Source organism: Poecilia formosa, unplaced genomic scaffold (genome assembly GCF_000485575.1).
Source record: "Poecilia formosa unplaced genomic scaffold, Poecilia_formosa-5.1.2 Scaffold41, whole genome shotgun sequence".
Taxonomy (NCBI): Eukaryota; Metazoa; Chordata; class Actinopteri; order Cyprinodontiformes; family Poeciliidae; genus Poecilia; species Poecilia formosa.
This window is the reverse complement of record NW_006799980.1, coordinates 106,393-133,529: the sequence shown is the minus strand read 5'-3', so window position 1 is coordinate 133,529 and position 27,137 is coordinate 106,393. Positions and strand designations below refer to the sequence as shown.

At 42.0% G+C, this 27,137-nt stretch overlaps 1 protein-coding gene and 1 long non-coding RNA gene across 8 annotated transcripts in view; both read right to left on the bottom strand.

Moving 5' to 3' along the window:
- Nucleotides 1–991: 991 nt before the first annotated feature.
- The window catches only part of LOC103137481 (regulator of G-protein signaling 12-like), a 46,329-nt gene continuing 20,183 nt past the window's right edge, over nucleotides 992–27,137 (bottom strand). For 4 of the 7 annotated variants that reach the window (XM_016671086.1, XM_016671087.1, XM_016671089.1 and 1 more), the window contains 16 exons: nucleotides 24,292–24,313; nucleotides 22,105–22,137; nucleotides 20,281–20,450; nucleotides 19,504–19,596; nucleotides 18,561–18,704; nucleotides 17,875–18,057; nucleotides 17,601–17,751; nucleotides 16,892–16,989; nucleotides 16,485–16,676; nucleotides 16,294–16,367; nucleotides 16,085–16,211; nucleotides 15,575–15,671; nucleotides 14,364–14,422; nucleotides 13,778–13,889; nucleotides 13,014–13,577; nucleotides 992–3,589 (listed from right to left, as the gene is read on the bottom strand). In XM_016671086.1, coding sequence (XP_016526572.1) covers nucleotides 3,309–3,589; nucleotides 13,014–13,577; nucleotides 13,778–13,889; nucleotides 14,364–14,422; nucleotides 15,575–15,671; nucleotides 16,085–16,211; nucleotides 16,294–16,367; nucleotides 16,485–16,676; nucleotides 16,892–16,989; nucleotides 17,601–17,751; nucleotides 17,875–18,057; nucleotides 18,561–18,704; nucleotides 19,504–19,596; nucleotides 20,281–20,450; nucleotides 22,105–22,137; nucleotides 24,292–24,313 — 2,400 coding nt within the window. In that variant the 3' untranslated portion in view covers nucleotides 992–3,308. The remainder of the gene's footprint in view (nucleotides 3,590–13,013; nucleotides 13,578–13,777; nucleotides 13,890–14,363; nucleotides 14,423–15,574; nucleotides 15,672–16,084; nucleotides 16,212–16,293; nucleotides 16,368–16,484; nucleotides 16,677–16,891; nucleotides 16,990–17,600; nucleotides 17,752–17,874; nucleotides 18,058–18,560; nucleotides 18,705–19,503; nucleotides 19,597–20,280; nucleotides 20,451–22,104; nucleotides 22,138–24,291; nucleotides 24,314–27,137) is intronic. The other 3 variants (XM_007551230.2, XM_007551232.2, XM_016671090.1) reach the window with 1 other exon arrangement.
- LOC107836147 (uncharacterized) lies at nucleotides 4,997–11,357 on the bottom strand. Its single transcript, XR_001662006.1, has 2 exons — nucleotides 8,579–11,357; nucleotides 4,997–8,459 (listed from the first exon to the last, which is right to left on the bottom strand). It is a non-coding gene; the product is annotated as an uncharacterized LOC107836147 (long non-coding RNA).

Genomic DNA, 27,137 nt, shown 5'->3' with positions numbered 1-27,137 from the left:
AAAAAAAAAAAATCTTATTTTTATTAATTATTGATTATACAAGGGTGGAGGAGTGACTGGTTGCCGTGGGTGAATTATTTATTTACAAAATAAAACTAATGTAATTTGCTACTGTACCCGAGGAAATTGCGTAATTGCTTTACAGTTACAAGTGAAAGCAGAAGTTTACTTATTACACTGTATAAAAACACCCATGATTTAATTATTTGTAGTTTTTTTCACATTGTCTGACGTGAAATCAGAATAAACTTCTCCTATTTCAGGTCAATTTGGGTTTCCCAAAAAAAAAAAAAAAAAGTTATATTTGCAAAATGCCAGAGCAAGAGAATTTTAAAAGCATTTTTTTTATTACAGTTTTTAAAAAGTTTAAATACACCTCATTAGTGTTTGGTTTCCCTTAAGCTATGTGACTTAAATGCATATTATATATTTATTTTACAGGTCAACATCTTGTTCAAAAAACGAGGCAGCATGAACAAAAGCAGCATTTATTCTCCTCTAAATATTTTATTCTTTGTTTAAATATCATATATCTCTAAGCGCAAGTGTCATTTGTTGTCAGAACTCAGAAATTCAGACTTCTGAGTTGGAAAAATACTTTGAATGCACTTGGAGCACTCTGTGGTGGGAGCGTGTTTATTTTTTTTTTACATCTAAATTCAGTGTCACGCTTCGCACCTGCAACTCTACTGAATAAGTTGAAAGTCGTGTTGGTTAGATGCAGAAACGGTGGCCGCTTCATGTATAAATGCGACGCAGCAACACTGTGTGTTTGAAACGTAAAACAGTTGAGCAGCGCTGGATAAAAACACATGTCAGGAAACTGAAAGAGATGAGTAGCGTGTGTTGTTGACAGAAAACATCACGGCGCTACCGACGGAGAGCTGCGGTGCATGTCGCATCTTGATGCAGTGAGAGGACGTGGCTGGAAACACCTGAGCGTTTTCTACAGGCGATCACACCCCGACGGCGTCTCCATGCCAACCGTGTGTTTTTTAATGTACACACTTTTCTCATTTGCGAGCACTTTTGAACGCTTCGGCGTTCAAGTTGGGCGATTCGAGGCTATTTATAGTGGTGATTTACTCTGGATAAGAGGGGATCTAAGGAAAATGTTACAGGAGGAAGCGTAAGTAGCACTGTTGAGACTTATTTCTTACAGGACAAATGGCGCTAAAATAAACGCCACTTTATAAGTTTTATAATGTTTAAGTCAATGGAATAAAAGAGTTGTATCTCTTCACGTGGATGTGCTTTATATCTTCATCTCTTCTTCCGTCTCTAGAAACCCATCCCAATCCATCCAAGGGACACATCTGCAACCAGTTGCATCACAGTAACAATAGTGCGTTGGACCAAGAGGTAAAGGAAGTTAAGAGTTTAAAAATTAGCGACTGCCACATGTAGATCATTTCCTGTCGTGTCATTCTACCCCAACCACTGGCACTCTACGCAAGAGACACCAAACATTTGCTATGTCGGTGAGAACAGAGATTTGCAGCTGATTTTTGTTTTTTTTTTAAAGATACCTTATGTGCGTCTTGCTTCAAAATAAAACACCAAAACGTGTATCATGCCACGGCTCTGCAGCAATTGAAGGTGGGGGGGAGAAGAAAAGTTTGAGTCACGGTGAAAGCAATTATTTGCAGGCAAATCTCCTCAGCTGGGTCAACATGTTCTGTCATGCTCTTCTTTTAGGAAAGAGAAAGTCCGATTTAAGGCTGTATTTAACATCTGGAAGGAGTTACCGCTCCAATAAGGACCTCATTAATAACTAACCCTTTGAGATAAAGTGGCATGAAAGCAAAGAGCCAGTCTGATCTTTTAAGCTTCGCGTGTTGTCGGGATTCCAGCTCTGACATGTTGCATCAAGACAAACTACCCGGTCCCACAATCAAACCTGTAATTTTCACCAGCTGTAATAATCGCTCTCCAGATGCTGAGCTGGAAGCACAAAGAGGAGGCTGGACGGTTTATCCCTCGATCCCTCCAGTGGGAGAAAGCCGGCTCATCAAAGGAAACGGCACCATTAATAATTTACAGCACTGCTTGATTTAGCAAATAGCTACATTAAACATACCAAAAAAACAACAAAAAAAAAAGAGTCAAATAGGAGACTTTAAGTGTGTAACAGTAACACTTTGGGTCAAAGCCGAACCGGACTTTTCCCACAAAAGGCAAGAATGTCAGTTTGCTGAAACTGTCACCAGGAAGGCTTTTTAATCATTCGACGATTTAGACAATCTCAAAACCACAGAAGCAGAAAATACAGACAATAGAGGTACTGTGTAAGGTATTACTGTAACAAAGGAAGACCATTTAACAAGAAATTACTCGTAAATTGTGCTTCGCCCGCTGTTTGATCGGGAAAACAGAGCTCTGCCCGCTCTGCCGTTGTTCTCCAGATGCCAGCGGCTTTAAATTAATCCATCTGAAAGTCAAACTGAAACATCGAAACAAGATCAGCTCCATTAGACAGAAAAAAAAAATATAGTTCAAGAGTCAACCATATACACCCAACAAACATTCGTACTGTAATAGAAAATACTACTCAAAAGGTAAGTTTCAGGAATGTATTGTTTTTTTCTGTTTTTTTCTTTTAAACTCCAACATGGCTAAAAATATAGTTACATTTCACGTAAATATTTAACTATACAAAAAAAAAGATTAATGTGTCACTCTCTAAAAATTACAATACTAAAACTTAACAACAATAGTTGCAATCTTAAAGAAATACACAGTTCCAGTGAGAGGTTTGCACTCAAGATGGGGCGTGAATGCCAGGATGATTTCGTTTTTTAGGATCAGTTCGAAGCGTTCGGCTCTCCGAGGTACGATAATCGTGAAACAATCACCCCAACGAATTTAAAGTTGTGGATTTTCTCTTTTCCACAAATAAACCGCATGTTAATAATGAACAAATCCATTATTACCATGGATAATTCAGGCTTTATGCTTCACTACTACTCTTACATATTCCGGCTGTTTTGTGTAATTTTGATTTTTAGTGGGCTACATACAGTTTCAAGCTTGTGATGTGTCGTCTCAAGCGTGAACGAAATCGCTTTAAAGTTCATTCGAATAAATGATCAGAAACTCCCAAATTGTTGCAGTCCACGCCGCTGGTGAGCGTTTGTAAAGTTCTTACCACAACTACATCCGTCATCATGAGATTCGTGTCAAAGAAAGAGAACGACATCTTCACATGCAGCTCATAGTTTAACACATCAGATGTCAGTGCCTCAGGCTTAAAAAGTGCAGTAGTATGTGTGTGTGTGGGTGTGTGTGTGTGTGTGAGGTTGTCCCCTTCAGACAATCGTGGCCTTGTACAGGTCTGACTGGCAGTCTTTGCCCTCCGTCGGGTTTCGGACGTCCTGAGGCATCTGGGCGCTCCTCATTTTGCTCTGGCACTGCCGCAGCTCGGCGACGTAGCCCTGGAAGCTCAGGCTGAGCTCCGAGTCGTCGCCCAGAGACGCCTCCACGTTTCGGGCTTCTTCTAGGTGGACCCCCTCCACATCCATCACCTCCTGCGCAGCATCGGCTCTGTCAGCGGGTGATTTGGTGCCGTGGGGGGTTTCTTTCCTTCTCTCTGTGCACAGGAGAGAAATGTAATGAGGATGAGTTTTTTTTTTGTTTTGTTTTGTTTTTTTAAGGGCAAAATATCCGAGTCTTTGAGGATCAAGAGAGAATAAAAACTTCCAAAACAGTTGAAAGCAAAGTATTTTGAGTGAACACTGCTCAAAGGGGATGCTGGTCTACAGTGTCGATTCTTCTACAACAGCTACCACTGCTGCGTTTACAGTTTTCCTCACAGCGGGTGGCACTTAGTTTGTCGCAATATGTTATAAAACAAAAGAATTGGACTCCTGTTCATAGCTACATCTTTACCTAAAGGAGTCAGCGTGACTGAAATGTCCAGTTCCTGGGTTGAGAAAATGAATGGGCAAGATTTGTCTGGTATAATCTAATATGGCTGCTTTGCATCTAAACTTCAGAGTAACTGCAGTTTTGCTGATGTCGAACTCATTCTCACACACAGACTCTTTTAGTAAAAATGACGCTATCCTACTTGAAAGTACTAAATGCTAACAGCAGCTAGCCTTCCCACTGACTGTTTTTCCAAATGAATCCAAGCAGTTGTACTAATAGCTCAGTTTGTTCAAACAGCCTATTGTCACCGAGTCACGCACATCTAACAACATAATAAAAATAAAGATTTAAAGCAGCAGCGAAGACAAAACTGTATAAAAATCTACACGTAGAGTGAATTTGAAATCCAGTACAATCCAGTGAATGAAATCCAGATGTGTGTAATCTAATCTAACCTCATCATGCTTTCCTTCAGCCGTGACAGAGAACCTAGTGCTAATAGGAAAATGGAGGATTAAAAAAACCCCCAAACAAACAAAAAAGCAGTTACAGGCTGCACAAAGCTTCAGACTATTGAAGTTCATCTTCAAGGCTACAATGTAATGGTTTAGGTCATGTTCATCTGTTAGAATGACCTAGTTAAAGTCCGGATTGAAAACAGTTGAGAATCTCTGGCATGATCATGAAAACTGGTGTTCGGGAAAATTCTGTCAGTCTACTGAGCTCGCTTTCAAAAAGAGCTGCCAAACGAGTATCCGTCTGTCCAAAACTGGTAAAAAAAAAAAAAGCCTCACAACACGCTGTGACTGCAGCTGATGCTGGATCCGCACTTTACAGATTTTCATTTGTTAAAACTTTCGAACACCGTGAGTCGATGTCCGTCCACGTCACAACCGTGAGCTTCTTCCTGCAGGTATATCACATAAAATACAACAGCATTTATAGTCATCATGTGAACAAATGTAAAACAGTTTTGTTTCATTAAGCTCCGAAATGTAGAGCAAAGGTAAATTTAGAAAATGTTTTTAAAAGGCCCAGTCACACTTTGAGCTCATTCCCTCTGAGTCATGTTTCGTAACTTCAGATCGGTTAAGAGGAATCTCATAGTTTCTGTCTTTTTTTTTTCTTCTTCTTCTTCTCCTTCTCCCAGTCTTCTTAGCTTTAATCATCACTTCACTTTGATACTTTTATGTTTCTTTGTTATCTCGTTGCGCTTTGATACTTTTATGTTTCTTTGTTATCTCGTTGCGCCATCGGCCGCTTTCACGACGCGGCAGCGACGGCACACGTACCTCTGCTCCGACTTGCTCAAGCCGGGAGAAAACTGAACGAAGACGGACGCAGCGATGACTCACCGCTTTGATGTCATATGGCACGTTTGTAATCAGCGTTTTTATGTCTATTTCACCCGACTGACCTCATGAAAATGAAAGATAACGACAAAGAAAACATCCTCCTACATCCTACAGGTGGAGCCTGACGTTTTGCGCGGCCCCACAGACTCTAAACACGGGGCTCGGACCGAGCACTTCGCCACAGAGCTGCAGGCTGTGATTCATTCATGTTCTGCGTGGCTGTAAACAAATCCTGCGAGCCGACCTCCGCTTCCCACTTCTGAAAAAACGCCGACACGAGGCGAAGCGGATGAGTGGCCTTTCCTGAACTTCCAGGAGAATTCAAGGAGTTGTGAAAGAAGACGAAGGGGTTGCGGCCGAGCTGCATTTTCGGGGACAAGTAAAAGTTCTCGGTTTCCTTTTTAACGGCTTTTGCCATCTTAACCTTCACGTCGGCGGGTTCTTCCACAGGGAGCGATGCATCGGCGGCTGGGTAACACGTGTGAGTGCGTCCTAAGCTATAAATTATTGATGGCGAAATGGAAGGCAAACAAAAACAGATGGCGGTTCTCACATCCGTTGCAGTTTGGGGAAGAAAAAAAAAAGTAGCTGAGGATATAATCTGAACTAAGTTCTGATGGTTTTCTTGTAAAATATATTAGTGGAATAATAAGGTTTCAAAATCATTTCAGCTAAGCGATAAACAGTTTTAGGAAATGGTTTATACAGATAATATTTTATGTTCCGGGGCGTCTAAACTCCAGAGTATTCTACGTTCAAATTCTAAAAATAATTAAAAAAAAATATGACAGCTTGATAGAGAATATTTATCCAAGTATTAGTGGGGGTGTATGTACGGATTTGGGTAATTATACCATTCATGTCAGTGATCAGCAAATGTAATTTTGCCACCAGGCTGTAAATATTTGAATAAACTTTCGAAATAATCGATTATTCTGGACGACAGACTGGAAAACAATCAGCAAAACCAATAGATTTAAAACTATGCTTTTGGTGTTACTTCCTGTCTCTTTCGGCCACACGGATGGCATCCTGCGGCGAAGCCCTCCTGCAGTTGCAGTGTTTTTTCCGAGTTAAGAGAGTTGAGACAACATGGAGGATTCTTGTTTATCTTACTTCTGTCCGCATAGTGACGCCTCCCTCTGTGTCGTTTTGCTCTGCGCAGCAACGCGTCATCATCTGGCATGGTTCAAATTTAAGTTTTCGATGCTTCGGCCGTCAAACTGTGCAGTGGGACATGTTAAAACAACAGGGGCCTTCAACACAGCCGGTGCCTCCTGCCCTCATGGCAGCAGCGGGGCTGGAACAGACCCAGGAACAGTCTGCACCGAGGCCCGCTGCCAGAGATCTGTGCCTCTGACTGTCAGATGGATAATGAGGCCTGTCGGCTCTGAGCTCTGTCGCCGGGGACGACGGGAGGAGGAGGAGGACCATGAAAGGGCTTGAGGAAAACTGGAGTGACGCTACGCCTCGAAGCACACCGCTGAATCAAACAAGGCCTGGGCTTTGGAAAGAGGTCAGAAGGAAGCCTCAAGTCTAAGTGATGCACCAAGTTATGACTCAATAACAGAAATGTGCCAAATTTTCCTGTGACTTGGTTCCGACCAGGGAAGCTGAGGCCAGCCGCTACTACCACCTGCAATTATCAGCAACATACATACTCTTAGTAATTTAGTAACAGCTTTTTTTTTTTTTTTTTTTTACTTTGCTGCTTTTCACACAAACCAATGTTAGTTTGGATAGTTGGTTTTTTTTCTATGAAGTATAATTTTCACTTTATAGATGATTCATTTTAATTAACTCAGATTGTTGCTGTCTGATGTCAAAATAGGTTTGATTTTAAATTAAAAAAAAAGACAGAAAAGGGGGATAGGTGGACAAATGTTTTTTTTTTTTTTCAAACCAAGGTAGGATGTGTTAATGTACAGACCAAATAACTTTTGCTTCACCTAGTTTCAACTACATTTAATTTTACTAATGAACCTTAAGGACTAATAAATAGTCATTTATAAATCCCAGGCTCTTAAGGGCGTAAGGCAAACAGAGTATTATTCATTTGAAGTTCAGGCTTTTTAAGGTTATTTCTTGTAAGCTGAAGTTTGCTCAATAAAGGCTACTTTAAATTGCAACTTTGGTTTCCTTTTTTATTGATTGGAATATAGCTCATAGTGAAATTTTTGTAATAAATAACAAAAATAAAAGTTTTTGAGAGAATAATATAATTTAATAGATTTTTAAAAAATAAAGTAAACAAAAAGAACCTCTACTTCTAACAGGTTATTATTATTATTAAAGTTTTGTTTATAACTCAACAAACATGATTCACTTTTCAAGTTTAATAAACCATTCAAGGGTTAGCACCCTACGCTTTGACGCGTAAATGGGAATAACCTTGTTATTTCTACATGTTCTGCTGAATTAATAACTTTACAGCAGTCGGTGTGTACGTGTTATGTGGCTTAAACGCAGTTGTAAAAGTAAGCAAAAGGATGAATGGTTAATCTGCGCCGATGATAAACGACTGCTTAGTGGCCTAAGACACAAAAATACAGAAATCTGAGTAGATCTGCGCTCTATGAAGGACTTTAGACTATGTAATGTCGCCCCCTTGTGGACGTCCTCCATACGACCAACAGAGCGGCTCCCGCTCCCTGGATTGAGACCAGATCCCCCTCAGAGTTTAATTTTAACTATTCAATGAGGGATAATTTGCACCTTGCAGGCCAAGTTAATGCAATCAAGCCGCATGCCAGGCTGGAAACACTTAGGATGCCTTTGCACTTTAGGCCCCACTGCTTTTTGTTTTACTGCAGCAGAAGCTGCTGCCCAGTTTGGAGCTTTTTAATAATTACCACACGCTTGCGGCATGGCGCCGAAGAATACTTCTATCCATCTCCGCTGTACTTCCGTCAGCGTTTCATCACACGTGTGGAAGTGACGGGCACTTCCGTGAGAACAGCAGAGGGCGTCAGTAATGCACAAATTAAGCAGGAACTGATGCATTGGAAAATGTCCCTGTCCCCCCTCTCTCTGGATGCATTCGGAACAAGTCTTTTATTTTTAAAACATACCGTGAAGCCCGACCGGCACGACTTGCCACCTGAATACAAATGCAACATTTCCATAAAGTCTGCAAAAAGTGGGAAAAAGCAGAGGCGTGCTAAACTTGTTGCTATTCCGCGTTTTCCAGCAGCGAGGTGGCTTTACTGAATCATAGCCGTGTTTCTATTTTGGCTGGTGGGAAAGAAAAAAAAAGGAGAGAGAGAGAGAGAAAGAGAGAGAGAGAGGAGACGGATGAGAAGCAGTAGTGACAGTATCTATCTGCAGCGCAGTCAATCCGAGGATAAGGTTACCATGGCTCCCGGTGGTGGGAAGAATCGGTCTGATGCGCTCAGCGACCAGAGAGGAGACTGTGCCATCCTTCCTCGTCATCATTTTTTTTTTTATTTTTTGTTTAGATCTCATGAAGAGACGTTGATCCCAACTGGATGTCTGTACACATCTACTGTGGAAGCAGCCTTCGATATAATCAACCGTTTCGCTGTAAAAACTCTAAAAACAAGCACAAATGAAGCAGTACAAGGAGAAGACGACAACAAAAAAGAAAAAAATCGTTCCCCTTCTTGATCTCAACACATAAACCAAGCAAGCAGTGAAGCAGAAGGTTGACAAAAAGCACAAACTCCTCCGATCCAGAATATACAATAGTGCCCAAAAGTATTCACAGCCCTGGAGTTTTTTCATATTTCATCACCTTAAAACTGGAAACTTCCAAATAGCCTGGAGGGTTTATGTGGCAGGTCGACACAAAGAGAGATAACTTGGTTTTCAAAATGTTTAACAAGTAAAATATTATAGGTGTGGTGTGCATTTATAGTTGCTTTGGAGATTCTTAATAGATTTCATGTCTGGACTTTGACTAGGCCATTCCAACACATAAATATGCTTTGACCTAAACTCCATTCCTCCACGGTCGGAGTCCGGCTGCGTGCAGACACCTCTGCTTCAATATACCTATATTTAATAATTATGTCATTTGTAGGGCCCTGTAGGAGACGGCTGCATGCTGAGGAGGTCATTTGGCCTCTGGGTTCAGGTGTGCTGACTCAGGGACGGACCTAAAAGCTGCAAGAGGCCAAGCCTTTGAGGACCAGAGCTTGGCAACCCCCGATCTAAACCATTTCATTGCAGCTCTGGCTCCATGTTGAACCTCCGTCTCAAATTCTTTGCAGCCTCTCGCAGGTTTTCTTCCAGGGATTCATCGACTCTGAGCAGATTCACTTCAGTCTCTGCTGGAGTAAAGCATGATGCTGCCACCACCATGACCATGAGGATGATGGGTCAAGTCTAGCCTGTTCTTAGACTTTATTTTCCTGCATGGTTTGTCGGTTGCACATAATGTTTTGCATGGAACCAACGATCTGAATTTTCATCCCACCAGGGCAGAGCACCTTCTTCCTCTCCATGGCTTGCGGAAACTTTTAGCTTTTCTTTCTTCTTGCCACATTTCCAGAAAGGCCAGATTTGTGGATTGCGCATGCAATAGTTGCCCCATCAACAGACTGTCCCCACCTCGGCTGTGGATCTCTGCGGTTTATTCAGAGTTACCAGAACTGTCTGATTAATGCTTTCCTCGTCAGCTTAGGTGGGTTGCCATGTCTTGGAGGATTTGCCAAAATCTTCTCAAGGCGTGGGATCTCGTTTCACAATCTAGCTCCGCTTTAAACGTCTCCACCACTTCCTCCCTGACCTGCTGTGTTCCTTGGTCTTTACGACGCCGCTTGTTCGCCAGTGTTCTCTGAAAAAAACCTCTCAGAGCATAAAATAAACAGATAGACTCTTTTTACTAAATAGGTAACTGTTGTTGGGTATCAAAATAAAGGGGGTTGGGCTCAAATGCCGATCACAATTTGAGGTTTTTGTTTGGGGGGAAAAAAAAAATGAAAACCACACATCATTTTCTTTCCTTTGTGTTGATCTATCACATAGGATCACTCTCAAACACATGACACAATGCAAACGAGGATTATGAATACTTTTGCAAAGCGCTGTTAAGCCACACACAACACAGCAGCGATCCCGACGAAAAATAAATATTACCACACAACGAGAAAGCAGATCAAGCAAACAAGACTGAACAAACAGGCCACAGCGAACGATCCGAGCAGAAGTCACGCCGCTCGAGCGACGCCGGCGCTCAACGGGTGCGCGCAGGGGAAAGTACACAAAGGAGTGGGAGCTAATGAGGAGAACGGCACAAGATGAAAATGAGACAGAGCTAAAGGGGAAAACTGGAAAAGGCATGCGGAGGCGGGGAGAGGAGGCGGCAGCGGGGGCTGCCGGGAGAGAAAACTGATCTCACGAACGTGTAAAAAGACAGGACGAGAGTGATTTCCAATTCTGACATTTATTAGATCTATTCAGTCACAGGTACAGAGTTTATTGGCAGTGATTATCTACAACAGGCACCTAGAGAAGGAAAGCGAGCGAGCCAGATAAGGAATGACGGGCACTTCAACAATGTCACTGACCGATGACTGTTTTCCTACTGCTCAGACTGCCGCAACATGAGCCGACAAAAGTTTGGTGACTCACTGCTTTTAGAGGAGTTGTGAAGGAAAAGAAATTTTAGAAAAAGAAAAAAACAAAAAAAAAAACAAAACAAAAAAACTCTGATGGTGACATTGTTGAGTTGCTCTTAACTAGAAGTGGTGGGATGGAGAGGAACACAGCATTTGTTTGCAACGGCTGTTCAGGATCTGCAGTTTCATGGCTCTGGATTACTATCGCAGCTAATATCACCACTTTCAGTTGTTCAGCTGGTCTCAGCTCTACCCTTCAGTACAACATTGATTGTGCAACAAATACTGATCAGAAAACCTGTATGTATTTCTTTTTGCTTGTTTGAATAAATCATAAGACCTGTAAACAAATCACATTTGCATGCACCCGAAACTATAAAACAAAGTGGAAATATATCCAGCTGGGGGAAAATCCCAGTCACATGTTCAACCCCAAAAGTTGGCAGCATGGGACTTTTTCGGGTAAACGTCACTCACGGGAGAACATACACACATCGCTATTTACAAGAGTGTTATAAGGATCACACACACACACACACACACACACACACACACACACACACACACACACACACACACACAAATAGACNCGGGAGAACATACACACATCGCTATTTACAAGAGTGTTATAAGGATTACACACACACACACACACACACACACACACACACACACACACACACACACACACTCACACAAATAGACGTCGAGTTTAAACGGATCAGGCAAATTGAGGGAGTCAACATCAATTTCAATTTGTCATTAAAGTGCGTCAGTCGGTATAGAAGGAGTTTTGCCATAACAGCGGTACTATTGTGACCACACTATACACACACACATGCAAGTACAGTTGTATTCAAAGTAATATCAGTCCAACTTCAAGAACCAAATGAATCACTGTTCTTAGTTAAATAAATGTTTTCTATGTAGAAAACAAGGCTATGAGCAGCGGAGTAACAGGAAACCCACCAGATGAATCAGTCGTGACTTGCATGCTGCCGATTCTGTGCGACTGAATCATTAATTTAAAGAGTGTTTTCGTACAACAGCGGCGTGGAGTTCAATCAGCGAGGACAGTCACTCAGTGAACAAACGGGAGTCAAATTAGAGGCTTTTATTTAAGGGCAAAGGCTGAAAATGTTGCAAGTAGAAGAAAAAAAATTCTGTCATAAAGTTGACTGGAGAGGAGGAAACATTTAAAAAGTGGCGACACGGTACGGCTGCAGAGCTGCTTAGCTTAAGCAGAGCGACGTGAAAACTGGAAAAGCTACCATTTAAATTGATTAAATAACAACCACTGCTACATCCAGAGTGATCAAAGAAGATGTAAAGTTGCTTGTGAATGCTGAAACAATCACAGATTGCAATGTGAAGCAATGCTATAGACATGAGGCTCCTGCAAAGTCCCAACATTGAGAAAAAAAAAAAAAAAGACTTTTAACTAAACCCTAAACTAGCCTAAAGAGAAATGATGCAACATTTTATTGGCTGATCAAACTAAGATATTCCTTACGTGTTTTGGGGAACTTGACCCCAAAGAGCGGAATTCAAGCCAGAGCAGACCGTGCCCATCACAAGCCACAGATCAGTTTGGATATGTCAAAAAAAACACTTGGAGAGTTCATGTTGCTGAGGAGGAAATACGGTGACAATTGGCGGCCTTGGTGTTTCTTGCTGAAACAACAAGGAAGGTTTGGCATAGGTCTTGGTTTCAGACCAACAGCATTAACATTTATTAGCAGTCAGCCCAAACCCAGAACTTTAAAACTTATGAGGTGACATTAAGCATGCCGTTTCCGAGACTTCACCAGTAAAAGTAAATGAGACTGTAGCCTGGGCTTGAAAATTTGGCCGGAATTGCAAAAAGAAAGGTCGACTCTACGTGAAACATATTTGAACGGCGGATATAAAACTAAAATTAGTTTGGTGGTTCAAGCTGCGTCCGCAACCATTTTAAATTTCTACAGTCGATGCTTGATTTTGTGAAGTTCCATTTTATTTAAATACTCTTTTTCTCCACTTTCCGTAGAGGGAGAACAGATTTATTCATTAATTATTATTTATTGTAAATTGTAATATATTATACGGGGTTCACGAATCATTAAACTAAACACACTGTTATTAATTTGAACACAACTGCACACACATACACACTCACACACACACAGACACACAGCGCTGGTTTATTACTGGTTTGTAGAAATACCTGAACTGGACTTTCCCTCTCCACCTGTGTCTTGGGACGGGGGGCAGGGTGTCGGAGGGGTGAAGTTGGCCTCAGGGAGGCTGCTCTCCAGGGACGGGAAGGATGGAGGCGAAGGGGGTAAGAGAGTACTGTTGGGGCTGCTGATGTCGCCCTCGCCCACGAGGGTCAGGTCGGCGTGGGCGTCCTCCTCCACCGTGCGGAGGCTCGGCCGGGAGTCAGGGGGCCGGGGGATGGGGGAGAGGTGGGTGCCGAACGTGGAGTGGCGGGGGGGAGGCAGCAGGCACCGCCTGGACGCCGAGTGTCCGTTGGCGCTGGAGCTGAGGGAGGAGTCCAGGCTCTCCGAGCGCAGGGCGGCCGTGAGGGACCCGCGGGGCGGCACGCCGTTCTCTCGGCTCGGCTTCAGGGAGGCCGGGGTGGAACAGGCCAGGTTGGAGGAGGCGGAGCAGGAGGAGGTGGGCGGAGTCAGGCGCAGGAAGTCTGGAAGCACCAGGTCTTCTTTTTTCAGGAGTCCGCGCTGGTCGTTGGCTCGGGTGCTCTGGGCTCGGCTTAGCAGCTCAAAGAATTCTGGAAAGACGACAAATTTTCCGTCACTTTGGCTTTTCCAAACGGACCAGAGAGACGTTAGTTGATCTGTAAAAGCGACGTAGCCACCTCCCCGTCAGACACACATCTTTGTCAGTTAGTCCAGAGGCAAAAGCAAAGCACAGAAGTCCACCAAAAGTTAAAAATAAAAGAGAGAAATCAAGAACAAGGGGGGCATTTACCTTCAGCTTCATCTATATTTATCTTTTTCTGTTTTCTCTTTTCCCCTGGGAGTGCTGAGGCTGGTCCAGCCGCTCTCACAGAAATGTCCTTTGGTGCTGACCTCTCATCTCCCTGCAGATGCAACAATAACAATGCACTCTGTTAGGGGATGGAGGGGGTGGGGTGGCTTTTGGGTTGGGTGGGGAAGGTGTGGTCGCAAGAGGGAAGCTAAGCACGAGCTGCTAAGCACTTTACTGAGCAGAGTCCTGATTTACTGATTTACTCGACCCCCGTTCAATAGCAGACCTCATCCATCTGTCGGCTTCGTGTCTTTACTGATCTATACGTCTTTTTTTTGTTGACGCAGCTTTTTAAAGCGGGGAAAACGTGAAAGAGCGCATCAGCAACAGACTGATTAAGAGTGGAGAATAAAAGAAAAGGAAACACTGACAGATCAGCATCAAGTGAATGTTAATGAAGACAAATTTGGGAAACCCTGAAGTAACGTGGCAGAAGCAGCACAGCAATAGAAAGAGGACAAAACGACACCGCCACAGGACCCGTTTCAAAACGGTGCAAAGGTAAAAACGTGTCTCTAGTACTCACTGCAGCAGAAAAGCTCCTGGTCGGAGGGTGGCCTTTTAGGGAGGAAGACTTGGATTTTTCTATCCGACAAACATGGAGAGAAGACATTAAAATTCATCAGGTTGGAGAGAGGCAGACGCAGTGGACACTTGAGACAGATCTCCTTCTGTAAAACCGTACAGTGCCTCGCTTGGACTTCTTAACGTTTTGTCTCGGTGGAGGAAAATGGTTTTCAGAATGTTTTACATTTGCATTAAGAGGATGAAAAATCTGCTGTGATGAGGACGCCAGCAGCACTTGAAGTGCTCAGAAATAACTGTGTTGGTAGAGCAACACACAGTTTGTGTTTAGATAAAAAAAGAACTATAGAGGAAAAAAAGCTTCAAATGAACCAATCACACAACCAGACATAAACAGGCTGACCAATCAGCGATTGAACCAATCGGCCAGCGATTGGCAACATAAAAATCCTCAACTAATTTAGTAATCAATTAATTGTTAACTGGAGTCTATAAACTCAAAAAGGGCCATTTGCTGAAAGAGCAACATGCTCAGAGCAGTAATTAAGCCAAAACTTTATAAAAAATCTAAAACATGTGCATTAAAGATAAAAAAAGAAAAAAAACTGTCTATATAGTAAAACGACATAGTTTTCACTTCACCAGGTTCAAATTCTGTAAAAAATAAAAAAAATCTCCTAAGAGCCTTTTGCTGTCCAATTATTAATTGGTTAAAAAAACATCTGCCCTACATGATACTGGTGGTCAGAAGTAATGAGGTTTTTTTTTTTTTTTTTAGCTGCATTTGTATCTTTTGCTACAAGTTTAGACAATAAAATGTTTATTTTCTTATTTAGAAAAGGGATTATTTGTTTATTTGCATTTTTAATGTTGTGCTTTAATGTAATGCTCAAAAATGAAAACTAACAACCAACCCTGACAATGCCACTGCAGCATTCTAGTGGCAGCATCATGCTGCGGGGTTCTTTCCTCTGCGAATCTACCTAGCATTTTTTCAGTGATTTCAGCACAAATACTACAAGCAAATTTTTCCTTCCTTCCTTCTTTTTTTTTTTTTTTTTTTTTAACCAAAAAACCAAATTTGAAAACGGATGTGAATACCTTTTGCAAGGCACTGCTGGGTGCACAAAATGGGACGATTTGAAAACCAATATAAAAGCGCCGGGACTGTTTGGAGGTATTTTAAGGGGGAACTCGTGTCGGGTGACTCACCTTTCCCTGAACATGGGTCTGCCTGCTCCAGCACAACACGCAGGCCATCCAGACTCGATATGGGGGCCCCCAAATCCAGCGGCTCCGTCTCTCCGCTCTAACACCGAAACACAGTGTGTTAGCTTCTGCACCTGTTGCCCGGTAAATACCTTGCACAATGTGGCTGGTGTTCGTCTGTGATTTATTTATAAGCCCTCTTTCGGCTTTGGTCTGCTGCATGAATTCAGCTATAATGCCTGGAAGCCCACAGGACTAAAATAAACCTGACAGGGGTTAATGAGTGGGCCAAAGAGTCGGCATGTTTGAGGGGTGCCGTCATTCTTAATTGTAGCCCTGCTGCTCCATCTTCACATGCTGGGCTGAGTCAGAGCTCTAACCACCATGTAGAGATGGAAAAGGATGTGGTCGTCTCCTTTCCCTTCCCCCCCCCGACCATGATACTCCACCCTTGTTGCACAGGCTGCTGTGTCTCAAAGCATTAAAGCATTGTCGCCACCGGGGAGAACTCACTATTTTGGCCACGAGATCACCGAGATTCAGGCCGTATTTGGCCACCACGGGACGGAGGACCTCCGTGACTGGTTTCGTGGGTTTGGCTTTAAGACCCACGGAGCGATTAATCGGCACCAGGTCCAACCTGAAAGCAAACACACGGCGAGAGTCACGGAGGACGGCAGCTGAAGCAGAAACACGACGGGAATTGAGTGAAAGTTTCATACCGAAACAAAGTACGCTTCTCCAGCCTTAGGTCTCGCGAGCAGAGAGTCATGCAGTCCTGATCCAAAACCAAAGGCTAGAGGAAGGAAATGCAAAACATCCTGTTGGACTGGATTCTGTTTACATTTGTCTAACCAGATTAGATTAGAGAAGGCTTATCTATCTTAATAAGTTAAAGAAAATCTTTCCTAACCTTCTCTCCTCCCACGAGGAACAGATCCACGGCAGCAATGTTGACGCAGATGTTGCGACACAGATCTTGGAGGACTTCTCTGATGGACGCACCGGGCCGCAGGGTGATGGAGGAGCAGGAGCTGTCGGGCAGCAGCACGCTGCAGTGTCTGGACGAGCGCTCCCACGCGCCGACTGAGTGGCGATTGTCAGACTGAGGACACGGGATTCATGAAACCAGGCGATTTAACGCTCACCTTTGTTTATATTGCTCAAGAAAAAAAACAACAACAAAAAAAAAAACAGTGTGTGGGCTTAAACAAATTGAAAAAAAAAATGAAAAAAAAGATGAAATTCTCGCCTATTACGATTAAATCGTGGTATTTCAGGCTCTGTGTTTCCATGGCAATCTGACCAGAGGGAACTTACCTCCATTTTGGCAGCAGAGACAGAATTGGGGATCTCCAGACTGGCGCTTGACGACAGGGAACCCTGGGACTCTCTCCGGCCGTTACTGCCCCAGAAGTCTGCAGGACAACAGAGGACGGAGAAAACGCCTTCAAGTTTAGAACAGTGGTTCTAAAAAACATGGCAGGATCATTCAAAAGTTTTTGTTTTCAATTTCAGAGGTTTGCACGTACTAAGATAACTTTAAACAATTTTTAAAGTTCAATTGACGAGATCATAGCTTCATAAGCTTCCGATGCAGTATTGATGCATTTTAGGGAATTTTCCCTTTTGTGGCATCTCGAAAAAATTAAAAGAAAACAGAAAAAAATGTAAAGGAAGAGAAATATCAATGTCAATATCAGTTCAAAGGATTATGTTGGTTTACAGCAACTTTATGTTTTAAAAAAAGGTGTGAACATTGCAAGCCTTCCCAAATTTTAAGCACAGGGTTGGCACCATTATGTTACGGTTGCTTTGTTGCAAAACTCAGGTAAAAGGACTTTTTGTTGGTAAATCAGATAAAGCACCAATAAAAACGGTTAAAGCTGTAATTGTAGTTTTATGGTCAAGTGGTATGAATACTTTTGCTGAGTCTGCAGCAAGGGTTAAATGAACATTTAGCCGTAGCTCAAGAATTAAGAATGCTAAGGGTTTCAGCAATCAGAGCACAACGGTCACTAATTCCCACCCAGATTAATGTCTCCGATGTCTTTCTTCTTTGGTCCCTTCCCAAAGCTCCTGTTGCGAGACCAGGAGAAGAAGATGCCGCGCTTCTTATCTGCGCTCTCGTCCTTGGTGTCTTCATTTAATGACTTCCCTGACCTCTGCTTTCTGATGTCCTGTGTGTGTGGGGAAAAAAACCAAAAATCACATTTTACCCTCGAGTCTGGACATGTGCAAAAGATGTCAAAAATGGCACTTGCAACGAAAACGAGTTAAAAAGAATTAAAAAAAATTGCTACCTTTTTGGGAGTGGAGAGGGTGGAGCGGTCAGAGCTGGCGCTGTGTTTGGAGGGCGCGGGGCTGCAGGGGATCTGGTAGGGGTCCGGCAGCGGCTGACCGTCCTCCTCAGCGCGCAGACACTCCAGGTAGAGGGAGGACTTCAGGAAACGCGAGTAGCTGTCGAACTTCATCAGGTTAAAGATCTAAGGACACACGGAGAACAGAGAGAAACTGAACATTTGGAGTCTAATAATATCCAGAGTGTGAAGACAAGAAGAACAAAGAAGAGAGGCAGTCCCAGTAACGACATGCAGTTCCAGCTGATGTTATGACAGCAGTCTTAAGCGTCCACACGTAATCATGCTAATGTACTAGCTGGGAATACACAGATCTTTGACTGCATGTCTATGGCTCCCTGTCTGCATAATGTGTGTTGGATTCTCTGTGGGTGTATGCCAGTTTGTGTTTATCTCTCTGGTAAAGCCTCTGAGCCTTTCTGTAAACAAACCCAGATGGCCACCGAAAAAAAAGAGAGAGAAAAACCTCAATATGCTTCCACAAAGCGAATTGAGGCTAGATGAGAGCAAACCCCCGAAAACACAAGGAATCCCTCCTGTATCAATGCTTTCCAGAAGATGCCTTCGCTACCAACAGCTGACTCCTTCAAACAACACGGCCGACGTTAAACACGCAGGGGTTCTAGTACCTGTAGCTGCTGGGTCTTGAACATTTCAGGCTGAGGTGAGGTGAGGACATCGTCCGCCAGCTGGGCCTGGCTGTCGATGTTCACTGGCATGGTGGCCTTGCTGGACAGGAAGCTGTTGTAGATCTCCCCCGCTCTCTGGGACAGCTGCAGGCGGCAGAATTGGTGAGGTTATAGCTGCTGCGTCACACGAGCGTATTTAAATATTGGTGACAAAACCTGGCAATGTCCAAGAAAACACTTTTTGCTGCAATTCTCCAACAGTGAACTTAGGAGATTTACCGGTAGTACAATCTTCCTGCACTTTTGTAGGTCCAGATTTTTAGTTTTTAAACAGCAAGTCATTTGTCTTAAAACTTAGTATTTATCTACTAAATTTGGGCTCTACATAAAGATTTTTAAAATATCCACTCAAAACACACGAAGGACAGACAAACAAATGGGAAATGAAGATGCAGAAATGTAAAAATGATCTGAAAATACAATTTCTTTTCCATAGCGCTATTTTTATTTATTTATTGTTTTTTTAGCTTTCCCATTTTGAATAGCGGCTAAGTGTAAAGTCTTTGTGTCTGATCATATTTACAGCCCAGTGAAACAGGAAATCTTGGGAGTATCTACTAGAAGCTCATTGATGAACTTCAAAAAGTGGAAAAGGGAAGAAAAAATTAATTGGATCCATTATGATGTCTGAAATCATTGTCAACCGATTTGGTAATTGATTAATTGTTAAATGGCGTATTCAGACTCAGGCAATTTACTGGGAAAAAAAACAAACATATTCAGAGTAGTAATTAAGTGAAAACTGTACAAAAAAAACATAAATCTCCTGCCCTGTAACTTCTATAAAAGATATTTGTCAGTGGTGCCAATAAGTGTGGAGGGATCACATCAAATTTCACCCCTATAATAAGCACCATCTGGTTTCATCTGTAGCTGCTCTTACCTGCTTTTTGTCTGTTGCAGGGACATGACTGAAGTATTCGCAGGCCTGCCAGAACAAGATATTCTCCTCACTGAACTCTTTCTTGAGAAATTCCTGTGGAGGCAAACCAGAGGTTTTATATAATCGGAAGCAGCCGATTGTTTTCTTGTCTCACCCAGAGCTGTTGCCGTTGAGACCATTAGTGAGGGCAGAAATTACTGGGTGAAGACTGGTGTATTGTAAGTGTGGGCGCAGGATGGTGTGGGCGAGAGAAGCTGATCAGTGTGGAGGGAGGTGGATCTCTGAAGCCAGCACTTATCGCCGAGCTTTCTGAAGGTGTCATGCGCTACAATCAACGAAACATCTTTAGTGTGGGAGGACAGAGTACAGTACAAGAAAGGTGGCTCTGCTTAAAAGGATGACTTCTGATCAACTATTCTGAACCGAAACCATTTGCAAATCCCAGCACACAATGCATGACTATGTAGATATGTGCACTGTTGGCTCCGACTTTGGCTAAAGACGTCATGTACTTCATGAAGTACGTGACATTTAGCAAATGCAAAGCCCCGAGGTGTAAGTTCATAACTAACCAATTCCTCCAAGGAATCACACAAGCCAGAATGGTTGAATCGTTACAGCCACAATTCTGGACAATATTTCTCTACAAAGAACAAAAGAACCAACTGAACCAATAAAAACGTTTTCTCACACTGTTTTACAGCATAAACTGTCCCAGAAAACTTGGGGGGGGAAACGTCTTCATTTCGGTCAGAGAGAAACTTTACATCGACTTACCGAGAAGTAACGCACACCCACGGGGTCCTGGAGAAGCCGCTCGAAGCAGGTGGACCAGCCGGCCACCCGGTGATCCGCGGACCCCCGATGGCCGCCGGCCCCTGGAAGACTGCCATTGCTGGTCAGGCTGCTATGACTGCAGCATCCCTGCAGCTGGATTCCACTGTAGTCTGCAAGAAGCAAAATGTAACAGGAAAGAGGAAACTGAAAATTGTTATTTACTTAAAACCCTTGAGTGTTATTGCACACAGTCAAGGAAATAAAAAAAAAAAAGAATAGTCATTTTTTCCATGACGATTAGACAAAGGATACAGCTCCGTGCACAAACCTTCGCATCCTCGATGAAGATGTGTTAAAAAGCCTTTAAGTAAAATCTTTTTTACATCCCATGGAATATTTAAGAAAATCCCGCCTTGAATTTGAGCACATTTATTTCAGTAAGTAAAGAAATACTAGTTCTGGAAACAGTTTTTGATTAAATCAGCCACAGCTATTTCTATAAACAAAATTAGGTCTGCATGATATTGAGAACATATCTTTGCAATACTATTACAGATTATTGGGATAATAATACTTATAACATGTAATCCACAATTTTCTGACTTTTTCCTATCAAAACGCCCAGAAATAATGTAGACCAAAATTTACATAAATTGCACTTATATGAACACTTTATCCAAGCAGTCCTGTCTATGACATTGTACACATAGACATTTAGATGGCAGTTGAAATTTGATATATCGAGCAACTTTAACATAAATGCAACTGAAAGTTGTAGGTTTTTGTAGGAGATTGAATAGTAATTTTCTAAGATTTCCCTTTTTTCTAGGGTGCAATGTTGTGTTTAGTTTGGAGTCACAGCTTGGATCTGCGAATTGTGCCACACAGGTACGAAACACATTTAATTGCGAGCGTGAGGAGCAGTGTGGTTTGCTAATTGTTGGGGTGCTACTATCAGCAGTACAAGAAAAAAAAACAACATACTTCTATCACTTTCCCCCGCCATGATTACAGTTCTCAAAGGGTGTTATTTCCGACCAGAACTCACAAAATCTGACATTTGAGTATAAATAGAGTTCACCATAAACATGACCTGACAAAGAGGCCCATAACGCTAAAAAATGGGAAAGACAAAAAAAAAAAAAAAAAGCCATTCAAGTAAGACAGATACATTGGGAAACAGTAAACATGTTAATAATTAAAACGTTTTAAACAACTAGAACAAATGAGGCTGAATGATGACCATTACATTCTATAAAAAAGATGGTAAGGCAAATAATAATAATAATAATAATAATAATAATAATAATAATAAAAATCTTAAAAGCTGGTCGCAGGAAAAAGTAGCATCTTAGGGTCACCAGGTCGTCATAGCAACCACATATTTTAAGCCTTTTCTACACAGCTCTACGAGTTGTGGCAATAATTGTGGAGGGTGCTAAATGGCCAACCTTTTTCTGACTGTTTCTATTGCTTATAAAGTTTCCTGTACAACAACAGACTAAAACTATACAAGTACTTAAACCACCGCTTCATTATAAGCAAGGATTTCTTCAAAATTGCACATTGAGGTTTGCAGTTGCTGTCTTGCTGGTCAATTTCGTAGCGCAGAACCGAAATTTTTAGAGTGGACTAATAAAAAAATATAAAGTAAAAGAAACAGCAGATGTTGCTATAGGGACGGAGAGACAAAAAGAGAGCATCATAAAAGGAGCAGAGAGTGGGGCGGGGGTTGTGGCTGATTACAGGCACACAAGGAGTAAGAGCGGGCAACTATTTAGCAACTGGTGGGCGACTAAAGTAGCACCTTAGCCTGAGCAGTACCTGCTATCATGACGGCAGATGGCCACTTGAGAGCTGTGGGCAGACCAAACAAGGGGTGCTCAGTGAAAACAAAAAGGTCACAGCGGAGCTGGTTACAGATGCACAGTCGTTCTCATTCTGAGCAGTTAACTGGTCGCCATGGACAACAGGAATTAGGTTTATGCCTGGTCTCAAAAACACACTTGTTTGTTGCTTGTTTGTTTTGTTTTTTTAAAGTTGCAGCTATGCATGTCTTCATGCTGCTAATATGCAAGCATGAATGGGAAGGATTTACAAACAGGTGCAGTTCATATATGACCTTGTGAAATAAAAAAAATAAAACAAAACAAAAAAAAAAAACAAAAAAAAAACACCATAAATAGTAGCCGACATCAGAGAGTATGACTAAGGCCTCAGTGTGACCTTTTAAACCCACTGTTAGTGCGAGTTCCTTTGACTCAGTAGGAGTGTTTTTAAAACTACATACAGAAACTTGGTGTGGGTTTATTTATTTCAACACCATAAAACCATCTGTTAGACTGTGTTACTGAGAGCGGCTGTTTAAGTATAGCTGACAAGCCATTTGCTCGAGTTTACTAAACAGACTGAAAACTTTTTTATTGTAGTTTCAGCAAAGTTTTTTTTTCTTTTTTTTTTTACAGCATTAACCCCATACATGTAGAAAGATGTCATTACGCTGTGAGTTTATAGCTTAGGTGAATAAATCCCAGAAGCAGTAAAAATCACTTAGTAAACTATTGTTTTTGATTGATTTTAGCCATTTAAACCAAAACTGATTCATGTTTCAGTGTCACTAAGGTGTCTAAAATAAACTCATAAAAAGGAAACGTATGCCAGAAGCTACTAAAAAGGAAAGTGTTTTTTTTTTAATCAGATCTCTAGTATTCACATTCTCTTGAATATTCACTCAGACTTCCTATTGGAACTGCCTATATGAGGTACAAAAACCAGGTGTGCCGTTTTTATGTGCTTGTAATGTAAATTATTTAAGGGTGCTGCTGTTACAAAGACGAGAAAAATAGTGTTCAATAGCGTTCTTCTGTCTTAAAGAAATCAAAACTGACCAAAACTGTTATCGGCAGGTCAGCTTCCACCAGCGTAATTTTGTGCAGCAACAGGGACGTTGATTAGCTTTCAAAAACAGAAGAAAGCTGAACAACATTGGGCTACATTGGCATGGATCGGTTACTTACATCAAGGAGATTGATAGAGATTAACTGTGTGGAGCGTAGAGTAAAACAGAGCTGCCCCAGCGCACTGCTAGCCAGCTGGCTGAAAGAAAGTGACTATGAGTTCCTTACACTTACTAAAAGGACAAATTTTTCAGATTGGAAGGATCTCCAGTCCCAATATGTGAAAACTGAATGGGTCCAGAACATTTCCCTTATCAATGCAACTCTACAGCTGCAAAGCTACGAGATGATTCACAAGCTGTTTTTTAATCGTGTTATGCAATTTCTTTGTGTAATAACTGATACTGTGGTATTTTTACTCAAGGTTACTATGGTGTGACAATCTCAGACTGTCGCCCCATAGATATCAATATTTCAAGTTTATGTTTGTTTTGAGCAGCTAAAATACATTAACACATCAAAGCAGCTGTTGGCGTTCCACTTCTCTGAGTATTTCTTCATTTTCCTACCTTCTTTCTGAGCTATCCCATCTGTCTACATTAAGTAAAGAAACTAATCTTGGCAACTTTAGAGAGAATCTCTTCAGAGAACCCAAACTATTGCTTTAATGCAACATGACCAAAGCTGTGGGATCTTCCTTACAACTTTAAAGAGGGTGTGAGCCACATCAGCAGTAACAAAAGGAGCTCAGCTGAACTCTTTGCTGCAGACTTGAGAGTGCTGCCAAGAGCGCTATAAAAAGCGACGACCAGACAGCATGGGCGCTAACCCGACAGGAACCCCAAACACCCTCAACAAACATCCTTTGTTAATGAGGCATACTGCCTGCAGTGAACACACCATCCCCAGAGAGGGACATTTATTAGACTGTTTTTTTTTTGTTTTTTTTTAATCATTTTGTACTTTGCAAATGAATACAACACAGAATGCTGGAGAAACTGCAAGAGTTTTACTGAGTTAGTAAAAACAAAACAAAAAAAAGGATAGATAAAAAGAAGAGCTTAGGATTTACATTGGATTTGATTTTTACATAGAAAAAGTAAGTTGTACTCACCACCATCTGAAGAAGCTGCAGACTGAAAGAGAACAAAGAGAGACATGAATGAGAGGCTGCCCTCATGACCCACAGTGCTAAGAGAAGAGGCTGAAGCCTGATCTGCTGGTAGAGTTTCCTCTGGCATCACACCCAGCTGCTTTGAGGTTTGTGTTTTCCCTGGTTTGCTTTCTGGCAGTGTGAGTCTGCACCTTCCACCAGCCCGCTCGTTTGTTCGTGGGTGGACCTTTGGCCTCCACACACACTCAGTACCCACCCTTTCTCTCCCCTCCTTGCAGCACATTCCTTCTCAACGCAGCCACAACGACAAGGAGCCATCAAGGCTGTCTACTTGAGAGGCCATCAGTGGCTGCAATGGCCCTCTTTTTACTTGCTAATGCAGGGAGTGAGTGACCCGTGTCCCTGAGCAATCGCACAAGGTAGCCATGGCAGCCAAACGTTGAATCCTCCATAATTACTTGCATGACTGTTTCGAAAACCAACATCCACACGGTCATTTTTGCTCTTTTCCTGTGGCGTAGAAGTTTTTCTAGCTCCTCTTTCTGTTTTCTGGGTCCTTCGGCGTTGTATAACTGTAAGCTGAAGTCGTTTTCACACGTCAGCGGAGGTGTTATTCCTGCATCAGAAAGTATTCCAGCGAAAAGGCTTGCTGAAAAATTCACACCTTCACACATTCGCAGCCCATCCGGGATTGGGGATTAGGCTTCCGAGCTGTCAAGTAATAAGCATTTCTGCGTTGACGTTGAAATCAAACGTTTGTAGATACTTGTAATGTGTGACAGAGGGCAAAAGCATGACGCGGCAGCACTTAACCACGAATGTTGCGACATGAATTTGCTCTGATAAAAATCTTTCTACTTCCAGTTAACAATACTTAAAAGGAAATAAACTTTGGTTTTATGATATTCTAAAAACAAAGGACAATGTTAACAGTGTACTCACTTATGTAATTTTGTGTGTGTGTGTGTGTGTGTGTGTGTGTGTGTGTGCAGAGCAAGCCGAGGAATATTCTAAGCCCAAACTGTCAAGCTGTTTTCACCATTATATTTAAATGCTGGGAAGAATATCCTGGGACTCGGTTCAAGAACGCTCGCAAAGGATTGGTGCGTTGGAGGACACAATCTGAAAACGGAGAGACTATTTGCAGTGGGGTATTTTCTGATCTCCCACTTCAAAGTGAGAATATGCAAAACTGAGAAAATGCACAAACAAGGTTTTTTTCTTTTACAGGCTTTATGAGGAACACAGATATTTAGCCTTTAAATCATTTTTTAAGAGCTGGGATGTTAAGAAAAAAAAAAAAGAAGTAAAGCGAAAGCTGTCGGACAGATAATTTGACAACTAAATATTAAAATGATTTCACGTGAACTTCTGTGTAGACCCAATTGGCCTTCTGAAAGCACACAGGTGGGGGAGGGGGCGGGGGATGACGTTCGGTTCTATTCCAGGACCGGCCACATGTAAAATCTCAATCAGACACAGACCACCAAACCACTAATTGCGTGTCACAGCCTCTTTTACAACCGTGCTGCTGAATCCACCCTTACAATCGTCAACACCCAAAAACCGCTTCTTCTGTGGTGGCTAAGCATGTGTTCAATAATCACAGGAGGGGAGGACCAACATGAAGAACACCCCGAAACAGAAGAGAGAAGCAGAAAGAGGAGAGAGAGAAAGAGAGCACCCACTACATCTGTTTGTCCCTCTGGATCTAAAAATGGCAAAACCTCAAGCTCTGACTCCACGCGGGCAGAGTTCACTCTGGACAACAGGGCAGCCATCTTGTCACACAGTGTGACGTCAACTTTGGTTTTGGCCGAGCGAAAGGTCCACAGGTTAAATGCTGAAATTATGAGGTGGTGTTTTAGCAGTTAGAAATGCCTCAAGGGTCAAGGGCCTATAACAGAAAATGTATGGCTGACAAATATGATAAATACCTACTTTGTGCAAGAGCAGAGGTTGCTCAGAGAAGAGTGGGAGAGTTCCAGTTAATCACGCCGTTCTGACACATGGAGTTGATGCAATGTCTCATTGTTGCAGCTGTACTCATGCCAGAGACATAAAACAAGGCTAAAAAGATCGAACAGCTGACAACGAATAAAGTTTAGCTTCTATGGAAACTTGGCTGTGCTAGCTATTTGATTAACGTTGGCTTAGGTTTACCCCTTTTAGCATGAGAAAATGCTTCATTTCTCCTGAAAATTGATTTAAACGTTCAAAGGAGAAAATAATATGTGCCAGGGTTTCTTTTGTATGTGAAAAGCAAACCAATATTTTTTGTGAAAATAAGTTGTGTTGTTTATTTTTACAAAGATATCCTAATTGGTATCGTCCTATTCTATCAGTGCTGATTGGTGGTCAAAAGGTATAATATTTTACTGATCAGTGAAAGCGTTACACCTCAGTGCTACCAGATCAGGCTGACACCAACACCGTTTGGTGTGGATGTGGAAACTGAAAAAAGCTTTAATGTTAACTAAGAGGAATTGCAGAGATTTAAAAAGCTATGCAAATCGTTACATGTTAAGGCTGAGAGAGAGCAATACATTCAGATGATAACAGGCAGGGTGACCAAAGTAAAGTTATTCTGTTTCAGTATTTGGAGATTTCAACCTTTGTCTCTTGTAAAATATGACATATTTGGTACTGTTGGCAGTCATTTAGAAATTTCGGGGGGCAATGATATACATTTTATGAAAGGATACTCAGACTGTTGTTTGGACAATGCTAGGAGTGCTAAATGCGAACATAGAAATATTTATAATAGGATAATTGCTGTCGTTTTAAAGAACATCCACTTCATTTCTATTTCTAGGTTTTTAAATCAAGAAAAATAAAACTTTAGT